The sequence below is a fragment of the Brachyistius frenatus genome, unplaced genomic scaffold (assembly GCF_029030835.1).
Source record: "Brachyistius frenatus isolate BFR_SWC_R1_liver_20210118 unplaced genomic scaffold, ASM2903083v1 Contig_13, whole genome shotgun sequence".
Classification (NCBI taxonomy): Eukaryota; Metazoa; Chordata; class Actinopteri; family Embiotocidae; genus Brachyistius; species Brachyistius frenatus.
In genome coordinates, this window is record NW_027210612.1 from 4,189,029 (window position 1) to 4,216,308 (window position 27,280).

Genomic DNA, 27,280 nt, shown 5'->3' on the forward strand with positions numbered 1-27,280 from the left:
GTGTGTGTGTGTGTGTGTGTGTGTGTGTGTGTGTGTGTGTGTGTGTGTGTGTGTGTGTGTGTGTGAGAGAGAGAGAAAGAGAAAAGAGAAAGAGAGAGAGAGGACTGGATGAGGAAGCGGTACAGGGAACAGGTAAAGGGGTCAATTTGTCAAACCAAGGTTATTGGCCCCCGTTTCATCGCTCAGATTCAGATTCATTCAATAGAGAGCAGAGGCGACATAATTGGACTAAGAAAATGTATATGTTCTATAAACAGGCACCTGGTTTACTTTTTTTGGGGCGGGGGGGGGGCTTATCTGTGGTGGACAAACTCAAAATAGTCAAATTTTCACTTTTAAACAACAAATACAGTTATTGCAAATAGGTGCAAAGACCCCATTTTTTCCAGCACTTATGAATGTATGTGTTGCCTTGTTTAAACGTAAAGACAAATTGCACATAAACGGCCAAACACTAATCGAGATCTAACACGTCACTCCTTTACAAACTGTTCTGATTTGATATCTTGGATTCATAAAAATGTTGAAATGACCATGAATACGTGGGACTTCCCTGTGATGAACATGCTCCATTCAGCTCAAGACTGTTTCTGTACTTCATTTTGAAGTGCCCTGTTGGCAATAATCTGATTTACAAAAGTCTCTTTGATGATGTCCATCTTAACTAGTAGCCTATTTACACGTGAAAAATATTTACTTTTAGGAAAAGCACTACATTAATCGGATCATATATTTTTCAGAAGATAATACAAGTATTAAAAGATGTTAAAGAAAGATTACAGTAATCTGGAGATTGTAAAATGCCATAAGGACTCCAGATTCTGGTGCCACAGACACTCCAGGTCCAATCAGATGCATAAACATTGAGGTGTATTTTGGTTAGGCGTTCATAAATAGGCTTATCCAAAGTTTATGTAGGCTAATCTTTGCTCTCTCCCTCTACTTTCTCTCCTCGTGTCTCTCACTCTCTAAGAACATGGCCAGGCTCCTCCTCTTTATGATAATGTGACAGTAGCATCTCCAGCTCTGAGACAAGCCTCCGCTCATTCGGATTCAACTATGTGATCTGTTTTTCCACACACGGACCCTGTCTCCTCTCCTCTCTTCTTCTTCTTCTTTTATCCCCTTCTCCTCCTCAGCACACTCAATGCGCAGTTCACACTCGCACAACATCTGCGTGTGTTCGGCGAAGTTACTTTCCTAAATAGTTCACTTTGAAGTTTACTTGTTCTCTAATTCTCGGACATGACCACTATGGCAACTCCTGCTGCTCCGTCTCTGCTCCCCGCCGCTCCACTGGGCCACCACCCGGCGCCGAGCTCCGTCTCTCCGGCCACCAACTCTCCGCCACCTGCGGCCACCTCTGCTGCGTCTTCCCCGGCTCCTCCGGTGGCGCACCCGGCGCTGCTCCACCAGTTCCGGGCGGACCTCTTGCTACCGAACGGGACACCGTTGACGAGCGGAGGAGCTCCGGTGTCCAGCAGCGCTAAGCCGGTGTACGCCACCGCGTCGCCCGTAGAGAGCACGCCGCAGAATAACGAGTGCAAACTGGTGGAGGTGAAAGGTGCCAAGCTGGCCTCGTTCACGGTGAAAGACATGGAGCTCATCTGCCTGCCCCAGGCTTTCGACGTGTTCCTCAAGCACCTGGTCGGCGGGCTTCACACCGTCTACACCAAGCTGAAACGGCTGGACATTTCCCCGGTGGTGTGCAACGTGGAGCAGGTCCGCGTGCTGCGGGGGCTCGGGGCCATCCAGCCCGGGGTGAACCGGTGCAAACTTATCTCCAGGCAGGACTTCGAGACGCTCTACAACGACTGTACAAACGCAAGGTGAGCCGGGTGTGGGGGGGTCAGAAAGGGGAAGGCGGGGGGTGACAGTATGACCCGGTTGATGGAGGGTTACTTAGCTTGTTTTTGAGAGGGAGGTGCAGGTGCAGCAGGTGGGGTTAGCAGGTATCAGAGATCCAGAGCCAAAGACAGTAGAATATTTGGGATTTTAATTCACCTTTTATACTTTTCATCTGATCTCAATCCGCAGATAATGGCAAAGAATCATACAAATCTGAAAAATATTACAAATTACAATAAATCAAATGACCTCATGTTAGGTTTTATTCATTAGGGTATCAACATTTTCTGAAATATTTCAGGATTTGTCGATAGTTATGATTTCACTAAATTAAAAGCTACTGAGGCCTTTTGAAAGTCTCTGATGAACATGTAAACTATATAAGGAAAAACAAACATTCCATAAATCATTTTTTTTGCAATATAAATAGTTTTGTTTGTAGTAGAGGTTGTACTGGTTTTGATCATGTCTGACTGGAGGTCCAGTTCACTCCCCTCCTTTTTTTTATTTGCCACATTACTGCTGCTAGGCCTGTTACTAATTACCATTTTAATGGATGATAAACGTTGTGATGGTGATGATGGTGTTGACGATAATGAATTTTAGTAATCCTTATAAGAAAAAACACTCTTAAAAGTTTGTCATGTTATCACAGGATGTGATCTCTTTTCTCTCTGTTTCTCTGACATGTACACACACACACACACACACACACACACACACACACACACACACACACACACACACTCTTTCACATACTTTGTCTCTGACACACTCACACATGCACACATTGAGTCTGACACTGTCATTCTGAGAAATTGATTCTTCACAGAAATTAATTAATTTTCATTTGGCCCCAAGCGGCAGCTTAAATCAGGACAAGCTCACTCACTCACTCACTGATCTCTTTGCTCTCTCTCTCTCTCTCTCTCTCTCTCTCTCTCTCTCTCTCTCTCTCTCTCTCCATCCTTAATAACTCGCTGTCTTATCATATCAACACTCTTTAGCCCTGAGCATCAGAACAGAGGAGATGATTAAATGAATTCTCGGTATTTATGATGCGATTATGTAAATTAGCTGTTTTGCAGAACTCCGATGGTGACCAACTACATGGGTCATCAAACCAATGTGCTGCCGAGATGTTTGGATAAAGGGGCTGAATTGGCCGGGATTTGTGGTTTCCTGGTGCTTCAGTCTGCCGTTGTGCAGACCACATGCTCTTAACAGCATGAGTTTGAATCCAGAGGAGTGTGGATTAGCCTTAGTTTGGGGAATTGATATTGTTTGATGGTTAATCCTTGCTCCTTGGAGCATGAATGATCCAATTTACACCTGCCATTAAATTCAGATAGAGGATGCATCAAGATGTGCCAAGATAAACACAGAAAAAAAAAATACTTTTTTCTCAGTTCTTTATGTTTCCTTCATCATTTTGTGGCTTTGATGACACAATTTTTTTTATATCTTTGAGCTGTGTTTTGATTTTTAGAACCAGGTGTGAGGTGTTAAGACAAGCTTTGACTTGTTGAGCAGAAACACATTTCAAAAGGAAACAAACTCGTGTGAGAATCAGCTTCCAGCTCCATGTCTGTGGATTAACACCTGTGCTTAAGCATTTGCGGCCCTCCAACCAAGACAAACTCCAGATGCATCTTCTGGCTGCTTTGGGATTTCTTCTGTTTCTAGTGTTAATGGGAACGTTGTTATACAAGCCCCGAAAATACACAGCCTCTGCCGTCTCTAATTATCCACACAACACTCAAACAGCCTCTAGTTAATGAGATCTGAAAACATCACTCCTCTGAAATCTTCAAACAACTTCCGTCATTCTTTGTCTGAGGGCTTCAAATGTGCAACCATTAGTATCAGTCCCCTGCATTAGAAGTTTCGAAGTGATCCTTCGTGTGGTACATTCAGTCGCAGGTGAAAACAAAAATGGGACTGGTTGTTGTCGTGGAAGCAGGAAGGCCGGCTGACTGAGCCTTAAAGTTTCAAAAACATCTCCGCGAATATGATGTTACGGCTTCCTGACAGCGTCAAGGCTCAGTGAGGGTTTTGTTACTGATTAAGACAGCCATCACTTATTATTTTCCAGCTCAGTACAGTCAGACAGACTGGCGGAGAAATGAGAGCTCTGTCTGATAGTTTAGCGCGACCAACAGAAGGCTTTACATGCATTCCTGCTCTTCCTTCTTCTGCCTATTTGTTTGTTCATCTGTTCCTTTTTTTTTTTTTTTTTTTTTTTAAGAAGCAGCGATTACGAAAATGTCCTCTTTGTATCATTGTCTTTCCTTCTCCTCTTTGTCTCACTCTTTTACTCCTGCTGTGCGCGCGCACACACACACACACACACACACACACACACACACACACACACACACACACACACACACACACACACACACACACACACACACACACACACACAACATGACCACTGACTCATCAAACCATGAAGAAGGGCCGACTTCACCCTCACTCAAAGCCTAGTTATAATTCATATACACACACTGTCATCTGCAAACACACACACACACACACACACACACACACACACACACACACACACACACACTGACACGGTCACGCCTGTGTGTTTGCTGGCTTTGCTGCTAAATGACATTAGTTCCACAGAGAGAACATGGCGTGTAGGAGGCAACCTGATCCTCCGTCCTTTTCTTTCTCCCTCACAAAGGAACAGTTTCATTCTCTGTTAGCAACACACATCAAACAGCTCGCTCGGGTCAAAGTGTGTGTGTGCATCTACTTTACACGTATATGTATACGCTGTATAAAATCCTAAAATGCCAACCCTCCCATGTGTTACGTAAAAGTAGTGCAATGTGGCAAAGGAGCTACTTTTGTTCCAAAGAAACAGTCCCTATCAAAACTGATACCAGGGTACCAAGGTCACATTTTCTGGGAAAGATGTATCGCTGAAAATATCATTTTCTAACACCGTGAGCAAAATTCCAGTTATATTGTGGTGGAAGCAGAAAATTCAAAACCTCTTCACCTCAAAACTGGCAAAGACACCACAAGAGGTAACAGGGAAAATAATTGTTTTTTTTTTTTTAGTAATTAAGGTTAGCTGAGCCTTCACAGTTCATATCTTTGCAGCTTTTAGAACAAGGGATGTTTACAAAAGCAGGTGTAGAATAAATATTACACAAACACACACGTACACAAAAAAAGTGAACTGAATCAAACGATAGGCGATAAATGAGACGAAGTGGCCTGTGGAGTACAACAAAAGCCGTCTCTTTGTGGTTCTCAGTGGCAACTTTCAGCCTTGCAAGTTGGCAGTGTGTGTGTGTGTGTGTGTGTGTGTGTGTGTGTGTGTGTGTGTGTGTGTGTGTGTGTGTGTGTGTGTGTGTGTGTGTGTGTGTGTGTGTGGGTACGCGTACGCATAGGAAGGTGGACTCTTCAAAGCTGAGCCCCACTGCCATGCCATAACTCACTGTCAAATTCAGCAGTGTTAGGATGAAGGGGAGGAGGGCTGTGTGTGTGTAGGGGTTCATGTGTGTGTCTGTGTGTGTTTAGGCAGGGTGGTTAGCTCAACTTTAACCTGCGCACTCTTTTGATGTTTTATAGAGACAAGCACGATGAGATAGAGAAGGGCCTCCATGTCTTCCCCTGTGACAGGCCTTAATGGCACACGCGCGCGCACGCAACGCACACACGCACGCACGCACGCACGCACACACACACACACACACACACACACACACACACACACACACACACACACACACACACACACAGTCTTGACATCTTCTTGACCCTGGAATGTGGGAGAGGAATGCAAGGCAGTATCAGTTTGGGAGATCAGATTCTTGCCATGATCAAACGTCTGTGTGTGTGTGTGTGTGTGTGTGTGTGTGTGTGTTGTCCTGCCTGCTTCTTTCATGACATCATCACACAGGCTTTCCTAATAACAATGGTGCGTAAAGCTTTTTGCAGCCCTCCATCTGAAAGGAAGATCACAACATCAATCTTTCCCTGCCTTCTCTAACCAGCAACATAAGTCTTCCCGCGCACAGCTACGACGTTATGATTTATCAAACCGGACCGTGACGGCGAATACAAACCCATGTGATAAACACAGATTGAAAGGATGGGAGCAGGGGAGCTGTAAACCGCTGCTAATATATGCCAAACAAAATCTTGTTTGAGCAAGTTCTCTCTTTTTTCCCCTCTCTCTTTCTCCCACACACACACACACACACACACACACACACACACACACACACACACACACACACACACACACACACACACACACACACACACACACACACACACACACACACACACAGCTGCTACCTATCAGCACCTCCGTCCCTCCAAGCCAGTAGCTGTTCCACTGTTTTGACTGTAACACTTCCTCTTCTTTCATTACTTTTCTCTTTCCCCTCAGTGTGTGTGTGTGTGTGTGTGTGTGTGTGTGTGTGTGTGTGTGTGTGTGTGTGTGTGTGTGTGTGTGTGTGTGTGTGTGTTAGCGAGGAGGAGAGAGAGATCTGTCATCTTTGTTGTGTTTTGTTTCTGTTCCACCTGTGCTAAGCTCCAGCTGCCATGTTTGCCGTTTCATGTTTCAGGTAACACACACACACACACACACGCTTTTTTTTTTTTTTTCTCCACAAAGGTACTCTGTACATTGAGTTCTGCCCTCCAAGCTAAGGGAGTGTGTGTGTGTGTGTGTGTGTGTGTGTGTGTGTGTGTGTGTGTGTGTGTGTGTGTGTGTGTGTGTGTGTGTGTGTGTGTGTGTGTGTGTGTGTGTGTGTGTGTGTGTGTGTGTGTGTGTGTGTGGCCTGAGTGTTGGCATGAGGGAGGACGTCTGGGTGAGATTTTAATTAAAGTTTGAGACAAAGAGGTCATAAGCCATACACCCCCTCCTCTACACACACACACACACACACACACACACACACACACACACACACACACACACACACACACACACACACACACACACACACACACACACACACACACACACACACACACACACACACACACCTTATAAACACACACACACAATGAACTGTTTTCTCTCTTCCCCCTCCCCTCTCTCATTCCATCCCCTCAGCTTGATGACTTTTCCATGAAAGGCTTTTTCATTAATCCTACCTCAGGGAACCGGTGCTCTCCAACCTCACACACACACACACACACACACACACACACACACACACACACACACACACACACACACACACACACACACACACACACACACACACACACACACACACACACACACACACAGAAAACACACTTGCATGCGCAACACACACATAGACCTCCCTCCACGGGTCACTTTGATGTATCAACGCACTTGCAGACTAAACACAAAATTAGGTCCCAGTTCTTTATGCCCCCTAAAATGCAACATATATAAAGGCACACACACACACACACACACACACACACACACACACACACACACACACACACACACACACACACACACACACACACACACACACACACACACACACACACACACACACACACAGAGGCCATTAATTAGTGGGTGCAAATAAACAGTAGTAAGGGAAAGGGAAGCGGCCGCAGTAAAAAACGACCACAGCCTTTGGTCTGTGTATTTTATTTTCCCCCGCTGATGTTCACTTCTGCATCTGCATGTGTTGGTTTGCGTGTGTGTGTGTGTGTGTGTGTGTGTGTGTGTGCGCGCGCGCGCGCGCGTGTTCATGTGAGGTGCTTCGACATCAGTTGCTGTGGAACTGTGTTGCTTTACCTTCAAACTTGAGACCTAAAAATATGTTTCCTGCTTTTGTTAAGCCCAGTATGCTGCTCTACAGTACATGCACGGCAAAAATATATTGTGTAAAATTTGAATGCACCTCCTCATCTCCACAAAAATAACACACACTCCCACTCACACACACATTATCACAACTTTATCCCTCTTGCACATTCCTACAGTCAGTCTTTCATGTTGTGCACGTGGGTGTGTGTATGAATGTGTCTCTACCTGAGTGCATTTTTCTCACTGTCTACGTGCCGGTGTGCGTGTCTCTCACTGTCTGGGTGTGTGTGTGTGTGTGTGTGTGTGTGTGTGTGTGTGTGTGTGTGTGTGTGTGTGTGTGTGTGTGTGTGTGTGTGTGTGTGTGTGTGATATCTGATGTCAGCTGTCACATCCCAGTCGGTCTGGGCCCATAATAAGAGACAATAATAACAACTCATTAAAACCGAGGGCAGGAACTGTGGAGCTCATCGGCTCATCAAATTAACCTTTGAACACTTCATACACACACACACGCACACGCACACACACAAGTCAGACACGACCCCACACATACACACACATACCGGTACGCACACACCAGCTACCTGTTTTTCTCCCACAGTTAGTGACTACACAATCTTTCTCTCTGTCTTTTTGTCTCCCTCCATCTCAGCCAGTGGGTGTGTCAACAGGGGATTGGTCCTTTCTGCTGGGTAATTGATGAATTATATGCAATATGCAAATGAGGCGCCATTAATCTCCTGACTGACAGCTTCGTTTATGGGGCCTTAATGACGGCTGGATTAGATTCTAATTAAAATCTGCTCAAAGACACCCCACGCTAGGAAGCTGCTGCTGCTGCTAGTCTATCTCTACCTCCTCTTTTTTTTTTTTTTTTTTTTTTTCACTCTTTCCCACCTTTCCTCAGTGTCTCGGATTCTCCCTCTATATGTTTCCCCTTCATCTTTTCCTCTCACTTTTCACCTCCTCATCTTTCCCTCCATCTCCTTTTTCAACTTTTTTGTGCTCTTTGTGTCTTTTTGCACTCTGTCACACCTTCTTCGTCTCGTCTTTCCCCTCTTTTTTTTTTCTCCACCCTCTTTCACTCGCTCTGTCGTTTGATATCACACACATACACACAGAAACACACACTCACCCGCAGACTCATGTTATGTCAGGCTGCTATGAAAGGAGATGAGGTACGCTGGTTGTCATTAAGCCTGATGTGGCCCGTGTCATTTCCCCTGTCAGGACATTCACAGCGTTTAGTCAGAGCCAAAGTGATGTCTGACAGCTTTTCACATACTTCCTCTAGGATTGATTGAGCATGCCCGGCTCAATCAAACCGCACACACACACATAGACACAAAAAAAAAAATCCATGTGAATATTTGTGACATGGCGGGAAAAGGGAGGAAAGAATTGGCCAAGTGAGGAAAGGATTGAAAAAGAAGGAGGCGAGCAAACACATTTAATAAGCAAACAAACGAATGAGTAAGCTGAACAGTAATGAGGTGCTTTATTGATGCCATAGGGAAACTCCTTTTTTGCTTGCTCGTATCCACAGGGAGGTCAGATTTGCTGTACAGCAGCCTTCCTGGAACCGGTCAGGTTTCAGTGTTTTGCTTGTTGACACTTCAGCAGGATCAGAGGTTTACAGACTGAAGGACACTTTCTCAAACCAGGCCACCCATCTCAGTCTCAGCATGACAAAGTGACTGACTCGGGGGTAAAGTATAAAAGTGCCTAATGACTAACTTTAGCCTGTGTTTTTCCGCCTGCAGTTCGAGGCCTGGACGACCGCCCAAGAGGCTGCAGAGTGTGACCGAGGGCGGGACTCACCACATGCTGTCTCACAGTGGTCTGATACACGCTGGGATCATGCCCCCTGCAGGTGACCACCCAGGCCTCGTCACACAACACAGCACATACTGTATGTACTGTAGAAACAATATCACACAAGTGCATGAGCATTGTAAACTGTCAACTTAATTTGAGTTAAATTGACTTGTGGGCAATCATACACAAAGTCCACCATCGGCACTTTCCAAAAAAGTGTTGAAAAATAACAGAAAATATGTTTTATTTTATTTTACTCAAATCTTTCATTTGGTTTCAATTCTGTTTCTTCTCAAGATTCACATGATCGTTTGACTTCACCATTTCTAAGATCTTTATCCTATTTTCCAATTTGCCTTGTTTGATGGGCTTTAATCTTCAGTTTCAACAGATTTTTTTTTACCTTATTATTAATATTATTAAAATGGTCATGAGCAGGATCCCTTAACAGTCTGTCAAGCACTGTGCATATTAGAAAAACAAAATTACAGCTGCTGTTTGAAAAATTAAGATTTATTTTTCTGTGCTTGTCTCAACAGGTCAATCAAAGGATCAGCACACATGTAATCAAACACATCAGTGAGGATGAATCAGTCAGTGACTCATCAGAGCCTTTTGTCCAACCACATGGCATCTCTGGAACATAGTTCTAATTAGGAAAACAAGGAAATAGAAAGGAACATATATAATTTGATAAAAATGCTCCATGTTTGGCAAAAGAATTGAAGTTACTACTACATATGTAGTTAGAGTGCAGTATTTCAGTGCAAATGTTAAACATGTGGAAATGTATTTATTCAAATAAGTCAAAGAATAGTTTTTTGAGCAAAGTTAAAACAAAAAGCATACAATAATGAGCCCAACAAAAATATATTTTATTACTTTTTATAAACATTTTTAACTCGAGTAAATTCAGTCGTGTTGCAGAGCACTTCAGTCATCTGGGTTCTGGAATTTTACAAAACGATTTATCTGTAATTGTGATATAATAATGTATCTTTAACAGTACCACTACCACCTCTATTACTTTATTGTAAGTGTAGCCCAGTGAAGTGACATAATAAAGTAATTTTCAACTAAAGACTTTTAATTACATCTTAAAAGAAAATTCTATTTTAAGTTTAAAAATAGACACATCCACTCATAAGCTGGGGATTTCTGTACCAAAGATTTACTAAAAGGAAAATGTAGCTTCTGTAAATTTCTAAATTCCGCTATTTCACAATTGTTTCCTAATGACACGGTTTGTAACTCTTCAGTACTGTACAAAGTAGAAATTCCCCTTTTAGTCATGGAACCCACAGCAAAGATATGTTCTCTTTTTAGCCGTGAGAAAGTGAAAGCAATGACCTGCAACCCGCTGAGTCGTCCCACTAGTTAACAGAAAAATTAGGTTGCTTATGCAGAATAGATACAGGATGGGGCGTCTTTCTCATCTTTTCCTTCAGGCCCCCATAATGACACATTTCACCCCTCGTCAATAGTATGAGGAGGCGGGGTTCTGTGAGGTGACCGGTGTGTTGATTAATAAAATTAGCATACACACTGCTGACACATGAGAAACAACTCATAACTTGCAAGCTTGGTCTTTTTTTTTTTGCTTGAATTTCAAGTACACAAAGTCCTCTGTTAAGTTGAGTGAGATTCTTAATTTTTAGACCTCTGAAGTACCTTTGAAATTCATTTTATCTCTGAAGCGAGAATACATTACTGACTAACACTTCCTGTGTAAACATGACAAACCCAATAATTGTCTTAATGTATGAAAGTTTTAGGATAATGAAAGTATTTATAAATGCAGTGGCAGATGATATGCGTTGTGTCTGAGTGGAAGGCTGTTATTTGTACTGCCAGAATCTGTAGATTTGTATGTTTGTACTTTCATATTTTAACTCTCTAAAAGCAGTCTCAGTCAACTGCCTGCTAAAGGCCATAGAGCTTTGCTTGTTTTCGTCACAAACAGTTTTGTGTTTGAGTCCCTATTGTTTTGTGTGTGTGTGTGTGTGTGTGTGTGTGTGTGTGTGTGTGTGTGTGTGTGTGTGTGTGTGTGTGTGTGTGTGTGTGTGTGTGTGTGTGTGTGTGTGTGTGTGTGTCTCACAGAGAAAGGGAGGAAAAAGTAATTGTTAGCACCTCACTGCTCTCAAAGTTGCCCTTGGCTTTGTGCTCTTTGCTGCAACCTGATCTTTTCATTCCCCGCCTCAAAAGAAGCCATTTTCTATTAGCCTCCGCTTCCTCTCACTGTTCAAAGGTGCTTGAGTGTGTGTGTGTGTGTGTGTGTGTATTTGCGAGTGTGTGTTGTGTTTGTGTGAACGTTCAAGAGCATCTTTCTCAGTGGGAAAAGAGTCTTTTTCCACCAAAGGAGAGGGCACGGCGGCAATGTCAGCGCTACTGATTAGAACTGGCCACATGAGAGGGGAGAAGGAGACAGCGAGAGGGAGGACATTTGAGCGTAAAAGGCAGGAAGAATCTTTGATGTGATCCTCCTTAGTCTCCTTTTCTCTCCCTCGTGTGCTCACACATACACACATGCAACACGGTGGCTTATGTCCCGCTGTGATGCTGACATTTGAAAAGGTAAAGTAAGTAGAGGGGATGGGAGAAGAGGAGGGGAGAGGGCAGGAGAGAGACGGAGAGAAGATCAGAAGAAAAGGAACAATTTGTTGTGGTTGTCGACGTCTCGGGCAGACAAACTATTCACTTCAGACACCCATTGTCTGTGGAAGAAAAAAAAACAACAAAAAAAAACCACTCAGCAGCTCAGTTTGTTGCAAATGTTTAGATGTATCCAAGATCAGGAAATTAAGACTTATGGCTTGTTTGTATTTCCTCAGCGGTGTTTGCACAGTTGTGTGGTTTGTCCCAACTTTAATAATTCACCATGTTTGTCTGTATTAGTGCAAGAGATATTTAATTTTCTATTTCAAAGGTTGCTCTGTGGGTCAAACTACCTTCTGAGGTTCAAGACACAAATTAAAATGTGGCTCAGCCCTCCTGCCTCATTTTGTCACTCTCCATTACATATTATTCAAAAGTGCACAACCCCCATTAAAAAGCATCTTCACTTTTTGTGTCAGGCCTCTAATTCGTACTGATAAAGAAGTTCTTTGTGGCTAAAAGGTGGAGCTGCTGCTGCCGCTGAGTGTCGTCCTGTGTGCTCTGCTGTGAGATGTGATATCCCTGTGTGGGAGAGATGAATGTCTTGGCTTGTTCCTATCACTGCTGATTCCCTGGCAGACTAAATGGCCAGTGCAGCGGTGCAGTCAGAATGAATGGCTGGCCTCTGTCTTCCCATGACAACCTCCTGCCTACCCACCGCTCTAATCCTCCACCGGGGGCCATTGATCTGCCTCTTATTGATTCCTTTTCCTTTCTTCCTCTCCCTCTTTTTCTTCCTCTATATATCTGTCTCTCTCTCAGATCTCTCTGCCCTGGCCAAAAAGATCAAGCTGGAGGCGATGGCCAGTTACCACAGCAACCAGCAACATGGCGGGCCAAACGGCGAGAACGGTGATCACAACGCCGGCCTGGGTGAGTCTCATCCGTTTTGACCATCCGCACTCTCACACTCACACACACACACACACACACACACACCTACGAAATGTTTAATTACGGTCGTATAACACGTCGCACGCCTGTTGTCTGTACACATCTGTGATGCCAAGTCAATACAACTTGAGCAGCTGTGTTTACGTGCCGCCGCTGAACCAAGCTGATTAAAACCAGGATGTGACATCACCTCGGCCGCTTGTACGTTTCCTTTGAGAGATGTCAAATGAAAAACAAACTACAGCAGCAGTGAGCCACTTCGTCAGCTAAATTTCAGACTTAAACATCTGGATCAGGTGATCCAAACAATCAAAACATAAAGAGTAGAAATAAGTATTTTGTCACCACCAATTTTCTTTCTTGTTTGTGATAAATGACTGTGCATTCAGCTGAATATTCCCTCAGCTTGGATTTATTTGCACATTTGTGGTATTCAGTAAGATTCAGGAAACATTTCCTAAAAAACACAGTTGGTCATCTGCTCTGCAGTCTCAAAACACTGCCAGCAAATCATTATTACTTATTAGTCACCACATCGAAAGAGTGTAAACCCGAACGAGCCATGTTACTCATCCTCAATATGACTGAGATATTTGTCTATCATATGGAGTAGAATTAAATCAGGATTTACAGGAAGCCTTTGCCTGTCAGAGTGGAGTAAGCAGTATGTTCTCATTTACAGTGAAGTCATTTTGTCCCTGAAAAACAGAGAATCACCTCATTCTGGAGCTGAATCCCTTTGGCTCCTCATGGCACGTGCAGGTAGACTTTTTCGTCACGTGTCGGTAAAAACTGCTTCCTTTGCTGCACCCGTCTCCGGCGTTGCAGTGAGGGAGAGCGGCCAGCATCAGTGGACAAGAGTAAGCACACTGGGATGATAGAGAGATGAATAAGATGAGAGGCTGAAGCCAAATCAATAGTCTTCTCTCTAATTCACTATCCTGAATGCAAACGACAAATGCTGGACAATCGATGGCGGGATGGGCACACGCACGCACATGCACACGCGCTAACACGTACACACTCACACACACACACACGCGCACACGCACACACGCACACACGCACAAACAAATCGGACACACTGCCCCCACTGTTATCGACAGGTTAAAGCGACATCAGTGTGTTTAGACAGATGACAGGGCTTATGGAGGTCTGTGTGGAATACGCTATCAACCTGGGACACGCACACTTAACATGTGGAGCACACTGCAAGGCTTTAGGACAGAAATGAAAAATTGTCCTTGTGTTTTTCAAAAAGAGACACAAGTAAATCGGCTGTGTTTAAGCCCTCTGTTGCGCTTTTCTTTGGCTTTGTGTTGTGGTGATTTTTCTTTCTACTCCCAGTATTTAGCATTGTTTACCATTGTATACACTCAGTTACGACTGCCAGCATCTGTGCGCAGTTAGGTGGCATGGTTACCACCAGCCATTATAAACCTGTAAAGCTTAATCACTGTTAATGATAGAGTCAAGTGGAAACACACACACACACACACACACACACACACACACACACACACACACACACACACACACACACACACACACACACACACACACACACTCACAAACACACAAACACAGCGCAGGCATACATACACACATAAGCACGATGTGTTTTTTTTCCATACCGCCACCCACGGCCTTATGGGAAGGACAGGCCCCTACCAGAGCTTCAACCACTACAAAGGCAATCTCAGATTACACACACACGCACACATTCACAAATGCTGAGTGTGACACCTTATGGACCGCGGAAGAACAGGGAGCAGCCATTTCTGCATTTAACAAGATCTTCTGGGAAATTTACAGTAACTGTTTGTTTACAGTAATGGTTTGTTTGGATGAACATAAGAGAGGCACTTTGACTTTTGATGTTTTTTAATGAAACATAAGAGAAAGTGATAGGAGGCCAGAGAGAGGGAAGAGAAGGGGGTGAAAAAAAAAAAAAAAACAGTCAAGAAGAGGGAGAGAATGAGAGTGAAAATGAAATTATAGAGCGAGGTGGGTGGGTGGGTGAGGAGGGGGGGTGACCAAAGTGGAGCGCTGGTTTCTAACCAAGGCTTAATATTTGGACTTGGCTGCTAGTTGATTGTCGGAGCATCTGGTTATTCAGCTCCATTCACACAGATCTTTTGTTTGGATTGGTTTCTGCTCTGGGCAAGTGAGAGACTAATCTGCCAAATGCACAAAGCACTGCACATATGTCCAGCGAGCCCGACTCATAAAGTCAACGCCTCACCCTTTATTTCTTAGTTTGCCTTTGCCTTTTCTTTTTCTTTTTCCCTCTCTTTCCCTTTTCCCCTTTTATTTGTTCTGTTTCATCTCTCTTCTTTGGATAGCCTTTTTTTTTTGTTTCCATGCACTCGTTCTATTATTTGTGACAATTGTGCGGAATAGAGTCCAAGATTTTTTCCTTTGTGTTTATAATTACCCAGCGTGCATTGCTGGCCCAGCACCAGGACTGCCATCAGCTTCTTTTGTTCCACTTCCTCCCTGTGTTTCTTTTGTTTTTGTTTTTCCTTTTATTAAATGATAAATATTTATGTCATTTTCTCCCCTCCCCCCAACAGGATTGTTTGTTTCATGAATAGAAGGGCTGCAACAACCCACTAGGGTGCTGTTGAGAGGAAGGATTTTCTTAAAAGATAGTGGATGATTGTCTTAAAGAGAGAAGTCTGAACAACAGATTGGCAAAGATAATAAGACTTAGTTTTGACTGCTAAAAACGTGATGGATTTACAATAAAGAACACAGAGACATCAAAAGAAAAGTTTTTCTTGATTCCAAGGAGACTGAATTTATGTTTAAACATCTTGAGGCCATCACAGCTCATCTTTTTCCATGCTGCACATCACACATGCATTTTTCAAGTTGGAGTTTTAGAGGCAGAGCAGTCATCAAGGTAACACTTACATCACAGAGTACTGACATTGGTGTCATGATTCGCTATGCCATCAGACTCTGAGAGGGTTTAATTTCACAGGACTGAGTGGAAAAAGGCCTTTAATTTGTAATGAATAAATACAGCTGAAACCAAAAATGAAAGAGGACCGGTTTCATGTTGGTTGCATATAGTGCAACTTCGATGGCCTTCAAACAATGCTGGTCTGAGCATTGCTATGAGAAGCAGAAGACTTATTCTACTGCACTTTTTCCTCCTTCTACTCTATTGCATTCTATTAATTTCTATTGTATTCTATTAATTTATAGTTTTGGATCAGTTGCCCTTCATGATGATGTCACATCCCCTGATCCCTGCCAGCCTGGCGCCGGCCTCCGTTTCCATGGCGATGGGCCAGATGAACCGACTGAGCACGCTGGCCAGCATGGCCAACGTGGCGCAGCTCCACGCCAACCCCCCCGCCAGGGCTCCCACCTCCGTCATTAAGGTGAACTCAGTGGCCCATCAGCCCAATGGACCTGACCATGTGCCTGAGTCCACCTGATGCTCAGAGTTTTAGAGACATGTACTTAGAAATATTGCTTCAAAATGAAATATTTGTAAAAACAAAAAACATTAGTCAGTCACACAACTCCAATTTACTTTAAACATCCAAAGAAATATAGTTCTTACCCCTTAAATTTCAACATGAATTCATCTTTTGATCCTTTGCATGCAGAATTTAGAATCAAGTCACGGCTAAAAACCAGCAACTGTCCACTCGTCCAAATTCGAGAGCTGACATTTTTTAGATATTCAGACAAGAACTGCAACCCTCTTAACAAAGTTCTTCACTTGGCTTAAAAAGATTGTTTAAGTCTTTAAGTTTAATTAAATGAGGTTTAAAGGGATTACGCATTTAAAAAATTGACAATGTAGGCGTCAGTCTTATTATATGACATCATGTCCTCATCAGTTGCAGGAAGCTGTGTCCCCGGTCGTAGTTTTAACGATTGCAGACCATTGTTTTCAGATGTTGAGCTGGATCCTTAAGATGGTTTACGAGACACGTTGAAACGAGGGCCAAATTTTCCCATAATCACAAAAGAATACCGTAATGTTTCCAAGCGTTCCCATGTCCCTTTAGAATAGCATTTTTTGTTTTTTTCTTACTACAGGTGATTTGTGCCACAACGCAGGCTAAAACTAAATCCCAAAAAATCTTTTGACAATTGTATAAAATGTATTATTGCAAAAAACATTTGTTTTACAACCCAGCATCACACTCTGCACTCAGAGATGCACAAAACATCTAAATCAAGAGCTGGTTAGATTGCCACAAGCTAAACCTTGCTTAAGCTCTCACTGTAATTTAAAAATAGCCATTGTGATGGTATTGTTAGTAATTCAATGTATAACCAATTGTAACTAGGAGTTAAATAGGAGTTCTGATGAAGAAATCAGCTGAACTAACGTTAGCCTAGCAGAGTAGCGTGCTGCCTTCAAATGGAAGTGATGAGCTTGTGGTTACAACATGGGAAGTTGTGTGTGCGCGGTGTGATTGAGTCGTGGAGACATCGCTGCTCGGCAACGACAGCATGGACGCCGAACTAAAAAGCCTATTAATGGTAAGCCTCAGAGGCGAACAATTTAGCAAGCTACGAGGCGGGTAACATTACGCAGGAGATGCAAAGGCATAATAAAAGAGAAGTAAAGAATAAGGAGAACATCAACAATTTCCTCAGATGTATAAATACATTGTGAAGAAAAAGGCTAAAATGGTATTAATTTGACATTTGTAGAAAAACGAACTGACATGGGCTCCACCATTTCTGAAAAAAGTCGGCAAACAAATCACAACTCCTGAACTCTTGAGCCTTCAGAAAATTTAGATGTTGTGGAAAAACTCCTCCTGGAGAACACGGTAAACACCTCCGACTTCGCCGGCAGCAGCAGTAAATGCTGTCTCAGCCTGTAACCTTAAAGTGGAAGTCGCCCAAATTGGTTTGCTCCCTTTAATTCGCATATTATGTATTAAATTGAAGAAAAAGTAGTTGAAATTGTTACGGAACAGCAAAAAAGATTCTTTAGGGACAATAAATTATTATTGTTTTCTTATACCATCTAATTGTAATGAGCAAGAACGTTGAAATAATACCTCTTAATTGTGGATATTACATTTTCTTCTTGTATTCCACATTTGGTCTGATTTCACTGAGTAGAAAAATCAACATAAAGGCATTCAATTTAAGCACAAAAGGCATTACGAGCTCTGTGACTGCCAACCTGACTTTATATAGTTAATACTAGCATTATAAAGTTCGATTTATGTTTTGTGTTTTTCTTAATTTGAAACTTTTGTATATTATGAGCCCTAACTTTTGGTACATTTTGTGACTATACAGCATTTTGTTGTTCGTCAGGAGCGAATGTGTGACAGCCCCTCCCCGACTCCCTCACTGGAGGAAGCTCAGATGTCGTCCAATCACAGCAGCAGCGGGTCGAGTTCGCCGTCTCACACAGAACGTACTGCAGAAACCACACGTACGTACTTACCTGTGCGATCTGGCGGCGCAACTCTCGCAAAAATGAAGGATGCTTCAGCTGGTAGCGATACCTGTGAGAAATATGAGTTCGATCTTTGTGACTGTTTCGATCTTTCTTTCCAGACGCACTCCATGACGGCCTGTCGTCGAGTCACAGCGTGTTGGGACATTCACCTGGTTTGGTGCAGGGGCCCAGAGAGACAGATGTGACTTCGGTGGAATACAACAAGGAAAACAAGAGGAGCCACAGTGACAGAGGTAAAACACACTAGTGTATTTATTACGCTTTCGTTTTCTGAGTTCTCGTCCAGCAGAAGAAAAGAAAAAAAAAAAAAAATCTCAAATATGAATCTTTCATCTTGTATGTAGATGTCTGGTTTTAAAGTGTCTTGCATCACTCAAGTTTATTGAATTACAGTGTCGACCTCACTTCAAAGGTCATCTTCTTGCTGTTTTCTGAGAATTTCTTATTACAGTCATTAATCATTTAATAATTATTAATGAGAAATGATTATTTCTCAGACAAATCAATGGCCTTTGAACAAAGTCTGTCAATACAGGACAACAAGCAGTTTCCATCCAACCCATCCATCTATGTCATCATTTATACTCGGTGGATTTAAACACCTGTGGCAACCGTTTTCTCTGAAACCCTTTATTTTAAAAGAGAAAGGCTTTCTAACGGTTAAAGAAAGACATATCAGTAACGGGTTGATAAGGATTCACCGTCTTACCCTTTTCTTTCCACATCCTCTCCTCCTCGCTGTCAGTGGCCCCCCGACTTCCCGCGGAGAGCAAAGACAAATAATTCTGCAAAACAGGACTCCATTAGACCAGAAAGCGGTGTTACATTAGCGAGCCATTTGCCGGGCCGCGGCCTAACGAGCCAGGCGGCCTCCCGCGCTCTCAGCTGGACCTCATCTGCATAACGACTGCCTCCCTGTCGTTAGGGCCCGCGTTGCCACGGCGCTGCAACGTCAGTTGTTTGGTTCTCTCTGTCAGGGAGGTTTGCATTAGCTTAATGAGGACTGCTCAAGGACAAACAGTCAGCAGAAATCTACAGCGAGAGAGAGGGAGAGAGAGAGCGAGAGAGAGGGAGAGATTGTTTGTATGTGAGTTTGTATGTGTGTGCACGCACCTTTGTAAATGTATTCTAATACTGAATCGCATTATTCAGTAATCGAATCTAAAAATCACAAAGGCTTCCAAGGCAAGGTTTCAGATGCTGTCAGGTATCTGTGAACGTATTGACAAAGCAGTGATGGCACCAACAACGTGAATGCCATGCATCACACATCACATTTATGCAATTGGTTTTCGATTGATTTTCCTGCATGCAAATGAAACACATGTACATTTGCGGGATTGCAAGCTTTTGTATTTGACCGAGAACATCACAGGATAGGTTTATCGTGGATTGAACAGAGTTTCAAAGAGCACTTCAGCCCTGTCATTCTGTCAATCCTTTCTATAATAGTATGTGAGTGTGTATGCGAGTCAGTTTTGGCTGTGTGGGCTGTTTCAGTGGTCTTTGAACAACGTATCCATGCAGCAAAGATCAGAGGCCATCCCTGACACCTCACTCCCATTAACCAAACATCAGCAGAATTTTATTCTCTCTCTGTCTCCCCCCTCCCTCCTCCCTCCCCCCCCCTTCCCCGTTCTCTTCCGCTGACTGGCAGTCTTCACGTGCTGAAGTTCATTAGCCCTGGGGACGGTTGGGAGAGGAATAAGAGAGGGGAAAAAAAAGAGAGATGAAGTTAGGAGAAAAGAGAAAAACAGACAGTGACCTTGGTTAGGGAGATGGGTAAATGATCAAACAAGCTGGCAGCTGTGTGTGTGTGTGTCTGTCTGTGTGTGTGTGTGTGTGTGTGTGTGTGTGTGTGTGTGTGTGTGTGTGTGTGTGTGTGTGTGTGTGTGTGTGTGTGTGTGTGTGTGTGTGTGTGTGTGTGTGTGTGTGTGTGTGTGTGTATTTATGCCAAACGTGTGTGTGAGTGTGAGGTAAAGTAGGCGTAAAACAGTAACTCAATAAAGGATCAGTCACATCCAAGGAGCCTGGGGAGCCCACGCTGCTGACTGCGCACTTCAGCGGCTACGAATGTGTGTGTGTGTGTGTGTGTGTGTGTGTGTGTGTGTGTGTGTGTGTGTGTGTGTGTGTGTGTGTGTGTGTGTGTGTGTGTGTCTCTGTATGTGAGCCACAGGAGTGTAGTTGGATGCCCTCCGCTGAGCTCGCCAGCACCTGCTAATTACCTTTCTCTACAGAGCAATGCTTTTAGCAAGAAAGAGGGAGAAAGGGGAGGAGGAGACGGAGGAGGAGGGGTGGTGGGGTGGGGGTGGGGGGTATTGCGTCTCATCTGTGAAACACCTTGAATGTGACAGTTGCCAAGATGTGAGGCCGAGGCAGAGTGGGGAAGGTGGGTGGATTTGGAGCAGAAGATGCTGTGGTCAGCTAAGTGGAGAAAACACCGTCATTTGTCACAGACAGAGAAAAGTGCCAGATATCACATCGCACGTTCGCACTCGTCTCTGCTTCAATAACCGCCGGACTCCCAGGACGTCTTGGTCCTCAGTGGCTCGGATGACAGTAAACACATAAAGTGAGCAACTGCCTGATGCAGAGCAAAAAAAAAAAAGAAAAAGAAAATGCTGAAAATTCTTCATCTCCCTCACTGTCACGATCAGGGAACACGCAGTTCTCAGGTTTACAAACAGATGGTCATCCATAATGCAGGTTCTTAGCTGCTTTTATGGGAGATGTCAAGCTGGGATGCATTATCAATAGGCAGACTGCCATCTAATAAAGGGTAACCACATTTTTAAAACCCCAAACCTGGACTTTTGTGTACGTGTGCGTGCACTTGCACACAGTAATTAGTGTAAACACCTATTTGCTGTTGGGCTTGATATGATTACAAGAAATGAAGTAAATGTTTTAGGAAGCTAGAAATTTGCATTGCACTTTGATTACATGTTGTTGCAGGTCTGATGATCCCTTTGCAGGTTTTAAACAAACATAACACCTGACGGCTTGGAAACCACACGTTATACCAATCAGGGGATTTTGTAGAGTTGTTAAGGAGATAGTGGAGACTGTTAACAAAGGATTGACAAGTTAATAAGTGAGTGAGTTTACCTAATTTATATAGCACATTTCAAAAATGTGCCATACAGAAGGGAAACAAAAAAGCGAAGAATAAAAGACAAACAAGACAATGTATAAAAACAAAGGCGGTGCACAGCCCACAAAATCATAATTTGGAAGATCAGCAAACAAATACAGTATGATGCTTTTCATAAGTGTTCGCTGACTTTTTTATGCCTCCATGCGGGCGCATGCTGTGGCCATAGGCAGTATATGTTGTATATATATATATACATATATATATATATAGTATACATAGTATACAACTGGACGTATGGACCCATTCTTCCAATTCTTGTAAATACAATATCTCTGGAAAACCTTGAGAGAATTTCTTCAAATTTTGCACAACATTTATTTTGAGTCAGGGATGAACTGATTAGAATTGGGTGTTAAAAGGTTAAAGGTCACTGTGACCTCACAAAATATGGATGTGGCCAAAATGAAGAATTCAGGCAGCAATTATGACCAAATTTATACAAATGTCTAATTGGATAAAATGATGAAGTGATGACAATTATTTCCAACAGGTCAACTTCACTGTGGGATCATAATATTTTGCAAACCCACTTTTCGGTGGAAACTGTGCTTATTATATAGATCTTCTGTGCTCTTGGGTTGAGGATGTGTGTGAAGCTTCTAGAGTTTGGAACTTCTTTGCAGCAAAATCCATTGTTAAAGCATCGTGTGCTGTCAATCAGCTTTATTGTTCAAGCATGTAAACACATATAAGGATTGATATAGTTTGGACAGACAGGGATATAAACTGCATTTTGACTGACTGGTGGAGGCAAACAACCGCAAGCCGGTAATTCTAGTTTATCTCTTAAACTTTGCAGGAGGCAAACTATGCTTTTCTATTGTTCTATTATTATCTTGTTGCTTCTGTATGCTGCTGTAGCGAAAAAATTTCCCCTCGGGGATTAATAAAGTAACTACCTAACATAAATTAACTACCTAACCTAACTACCTCCTGCAAAGTTGTGTAGCAACAAAAGAGCTTTCAACAGTATCTCAGCAAGGGTAAATAATCAGCTGTTTCATGTCTCTTTACTGAGATCATGTGATGACAACCTCTATCTGCTGAGGATATGGTTGATCGCTTCAGAAAAAGCTGTTAAATGTTAGAAATATTTTTGTCAGACTGCTTTCCCCAAGGTCAAGAATTGATTTGTATTGTCAGTCTGATTTAGATCAAAGTGAATATAGTTATGTATATAAATGTGTGTGTAAATTAAAGGTTTCACACCCTGACAAATGTTGATCAAATTAAACTTATTTGGGCAAATTGTGAACCACAGCACCTACATATTCTCTGAATTATGTTCTTATGTTCTTCCTGTCTTTTTTCCAAAGTCAGTCTTGACGTTTCATACTCAAATTCAGTCTTAGTTTTATTGGTATTGATGTCTTTACTTCACATAATGAAGTGAAGTCAGCCGTTGTGTATCACTTCTTAAGAGTGTCTGCAGAGGCGAAGTAGACCAAGTGAACCATGAGCTCACTGTGTGAAACTGATGCAGTCAGGAGTGTTTCAGCCTTACTGATGAGACATCAAACTGTCTCTCTGCCCTCCAGATAACAGCTCCTTGGCCACTCAGACAACCAGGGAGGGCTGTGATAGACAAGTCTACCAGAAACCCCCGTCAGGCAGGGAGAGCTGCGAGAGGGTATCTTACCCTGCAGGACAGAAGCTCCCAGCAGGTCTTCACCACACTCCCTTCATCTTCCCGGAAGGCTTGTCCTCCATAGAGACACTGCTCACGAACATCCAGGTGAGGCTCTGCCGGGGCTTTATTATCATTATACTCTAAGATGAATAGGAAGGGAGATGAGCCACTCTTTGGGATTTCCTGAAATGGTAAATAGCAGACGAGGCAGACATTTAGGATATGCGGTAATTGGGATGGGCGTGTGCTGACCTGCTTCTCACATTTTACATGTCTTTGTTAGCACAGTCACAATGAAAACCCGCGCAGGTCAGATTTTCATAGGAGAAAAAAAAAAACATGTTCTTAACCTCATCTGACCCTGATACTTAAAAGACCGACGTTGAATTTAATGACACTCAAAATCAGATTTATATATATCTGGGTGAATTGACACCCCAGTAAATTTTTACACTAACATATGGCCTGAAGAGGAGCCACAATCTTTGTAATCTTTTTCTATGTAACTGATATGTTTTGCATGTTGTTTCTTAAAATAACTACAGATCATAAATTATTTTAATCTTTCAATATTAAAACCATGATGCCTTTAAAGTGTTATATAATAGAGAAATATTTCCTTCAGCTTCAGGTGATTTGGTAACGTAAGTGGTCTCTTTGGGGAGAGACGGACACATCTTCTTGACTTTGTTAAGTGTGTAACCTGTTGGTGTTCGCCTGTGTGTCTCCAAGCAGGGTCTGCTGAGGGTTGCCATCGAGAATGCTCGGGCGCAAGAGAAGCAGGACCAGCTGGAGAGGACGGAGCTAAAGATGGAGCTGGTCCGAGAGAGGGAGCTCAGAGAGACTTTGGAGAGACAGCTTAGCATGGAGCAGAAAAACAGAGGTAGACCTCATCACGTGCAGTACCTTAGAGAGAAAAACGCTCTGGTAGACATCGAATCAACTGTCAGTGTTAACTTCCCAGGAAATTATCCTAGCTGGCAAGTGTTGATTGAAGTGCTACATTTCCCCTCTTGAATTTATTAACACTTGGCATGATGTGGATTTTACCCGCTAAACACTGACATTTCTGCTGCGCAGCTAAACAAGGCTGGTCTAATCCACTTCTAAATTGACAGGGTGTCCATTAACTTGAAAATCAGATAAGGAAGTGAGGACACCTACTGCATATTACCCCTCGAAGCATCTGCAGAGGTGAATTAGACTGAGGTTGGCACTATGCTACAAACTAAATCAAGTTTGGCAAGTTCACAAAAGCCGTCATAGACAGCGTAGTCGGAGCAAAATCCAATCAAGGACATTTTGTTTGATGAGGTCACACCGGGTGGAACAATGTGCAACAGCCAGTCACATGATGCTGCATACCTGTTTGAATTTTTTTTTATTTCACGCCTTACTGCAAATGGTTAGCCAGGAGCATTTTGGCCTCACTTACTGTTTCTCTGAAAAAGCACAACAATACAGCAAGCACTCCAAGAACAGCTTCAAAGTCCCTCAAATCTCCTGACATAAATATCCAGGAAGGTCAGGAAGCAGAGAGAGCACACAAGAAATATAATAAGCTAATTACAACAACAAAAATACAAGTCAAGTTTAAAAGTATTACGAGGACCCTGCATTTAATTGCAAAGCAGATTTACCTCTAAATCTTCTTCTCTATTCAGTTCTGATCCAGAAACGCCTGAAGAAGGAAAAGAGGAGTAAAAGGCGACTACAGGAGGCCCTGGAAGAAGAGGTCAAACTCCGTGATCAGGCAGAGCACAGCCTGCTGCACACCGCCAACACACACACAGGTACGCACACCAAAGACGTCCTTTTTAAAAAAAAAAAAATTTTAAGATATTATATTTCTGTTTTGACTCCAACTTGATCTTAAATTTACAGTAACAAGTGTCATTCTCATTTTCATAATAAATGTCGCCAGGCTTTCACTGCAACTTAGCCATGACTGTTCATTAGCCTGTAATGAAGTGTCTTTATTAATTAATGACCAAACTGCAGGCCATCAATCATCGGCAGCCCTGCCTCACTCAGAATCTGTGACCCAGGACGCGGATGGGAGCAACCACGATGACAACAGGCTAGACACCAAGGCAACAGTACAAGGTACAAGTGTCCACATAACAAACACAGCTTCCTCAGTGTGCAGCTCTGAAAACAGCCTCTGGTGTGAATATGTAGAAATGTTGTAGTTGTGAAATTGTGAGACAGAAAAGACAGAAGTAGAAAAGCTGTCACTGATGAAATGCTGTCACCAAATAGATAATGAAAAGAATTTCAGAGAAATGAGAATTACAGAGAAATAAGAGAATTACAGAGTTGACTTTTTTTTGTTTTTGTGCCATGTTAAAAATCATATATTATAATAACTTAAAAACATTAAAGTCTTAACATTTGTATAGGCACTTCAAGTTTGTGGGAAGGATTTACTTATTATTAAGGGGGATGAATTGATTGTCATGCCTTTAAAAAAATAAATCCATTTCAGTGTAAGAATTGTGGTTTACCTGCTGATGTGGATTTATTTTGCTCCTATCGACTGAGCTAAGACAACAGATTTTATTATTTCTCCTGCTCGCTGCTTTTGATGCTTAACTAACCAGTCTACTGGAAGGGTTTTCAAAGATTTCACAGGGAGACCGCTCCTGAGAAATTGAGCAAAATCAAATGAAGCATGAGACAGTTCACCGGGGCTACCGTTTTAATGGAGACAGGCGTTTAATATATTTATTTTAGCCAACATTGTTGTCTTCACAGGGATAGATTAATGAGAAAAGTCCCAAATGTAACATCTTAAACAGACAGAAAAAAAAAAAGAAATGGCCGTGATCTGTAGCCCGGCCTCATCAAAAGAGTGCGTGGTTCCAGCCCACCTCTGCTCCGCGCTGTGCCAACACCGCCATACCAGACAGAGTGCTTGTTCAAAAGCAATTTTTAATTGAATGTCAGTGAAGCAAGAAGAGAACTGGCCACTAATTAATGGCTGTCTTAATTGTCCTCATGACGAGTTTGTTTGGACATCATTTGCATAATTAACACCCAGTAATAAATCATTTAAAGGGGAATTGTCTGTCAGACAGCAGGGCAGGATGTGCTTCCTTTGTGCCAGGAAGTTTTATCGCCAAAAACGGGGATCAGGGGCCGAAATAAGCTTTCAACTGAGCCTCACTTAATAATGTTCTTTTGTTAATGATCTTCAGTCATGGCTGTATAGGACCTCCTTCAATATTTATATGAATGAATTCATTACAGAAAACATTCTTCCTTCCACTGTTCCAAGTCACGGTGGTCAAGGCTGAAGAATCAAATTTGATCACAACTTAAATGTTTAGAATTTTAATTAATGTTTATGAATCTAAATTTCTTTCAGAAGGCAGAGTGTTCCTGCAAACCACTGGGATGTACTGAAGACGAGGTGGAAGGATGGATGGATGGATGGATGGATGGATGGATGGATGGATGGAAGAACAGCGTGATGAGGAGTCTTCATTTATGAGAAATACAATCGACAGGCATGCTCAGTCGTGCAGTGGCATCTGAGATAACACATCTCCACCTCCTCAAGAGGACTCCCCCCTACATTTCAAGGGTGACATTTGAACTTTTCCACTGTTCTCTCGTTTAATTTATTGCATTTATCACCAAATCTCAGCCGTAGTGGGACGAGTACTTTTATTCCGATGTTGTGTTTGACTGTGTTTTCTTTCAATCAAGGTTTTTTAGATCCTAGGTGAAGATGACCATAGTTGTTTTTTTGTCAGTGCTGTTTATCTGGACACAAGTGAGGAATATAACTTGTAACAGAGTTGTGTACATATATATAGTCATCATTTTTGTTATTATTATTATTATCAAAAAAACACATAATGGCATGTTGTACAGTCAGTAAATGACTTGTATTGTGTATGTTATGCAGTAGTGCAGTTTGACAATACAAACAATACAAATCCTTTTTATTAAATCGTGTCATTGCTTCTTTCTTTATTTTATGTTTTTTTTTATGTCGATTTCTGAAGTGTGGATTTTTATTATAGCTGATTTGGG

The 27,280-nt window shown here is 42.6% G+C and overlaps 1 protein-coding gene across 6 annotated transcripts; it reads left to right on the forward strand.

Annotated features, from left to right (window-relative positions):
- Positions 1 to 304: 304 nt before the first annotated feature.
- dachc (dachshund c) lies at positions 305 to 27,197 on the forward strand. Of its 6 annotated transcripts, none has more exons than XM_069692884.1 (11): positions 305 to 1,829; positions 9,388 to 9,497; positions 12,860 to 12,970; positions 16,208 to 16,386; positions 18,284 to 18,422; positions 18,548 to 18,682; positions 23,145 to 23,341; positions 23,969 to 24,119; positions 24,901 to 25,029; positions 25,238 to 25,342; positions 26,610 to 27,197. In XM_069692884.1, the coding sequence occupies exons 1-11, from the start codon at positions 1,246 to 1,248 to the stop codon at positions 26,642 to 26,644; spliced, it is 1,875 nt and encodes a 624-aa protein (XP_069548985.1). In that variant the 5' UTR covers positions 305 to 1,245; the 3' UTR covers positions 26,645 to 27,197. The 6 variants fall into 6 exon arrangements, with proteins under 6 accessions (XP_069548985.1, XP_069548988.1, XP_069548983.1 ...); XM_069692887.1 differs by having other exon boundaries at positions 306 to 1,829; positions 18,302 to 18,422; XM_069692882.1 differs by having other exon boundaries at positions 308 to 1,829; positions 26,607 to 27,197.
- Positions 27,198 to 27,280: the final 83 nt, after the last annotated feature.

Bases quoted from the DNA above. Each gene is read 5' to 3' on its own strand.
- dachc (XM_069692882.1), top strand. From the start codon at position 1,246: ATGACCACTATGGCAACTCCTGCTGCTCCGTCTCTGCTCCCCGCCGCT. The intron at 16,387-18,283 runs GTGAACTCAGTG...GTGACTATACAG, and splicing joins CTCCCACCTCCGTCATTAAG to CATTTTGTTGTTCGTCAGGA. The intron at 25,343-26,606 runs GTACAAGTGTCC...AATTTCTTTCAG, and splicing joins CACCAAGGCAACAGTACAAG to AAGGCAGAGTGTTCCTGCAA.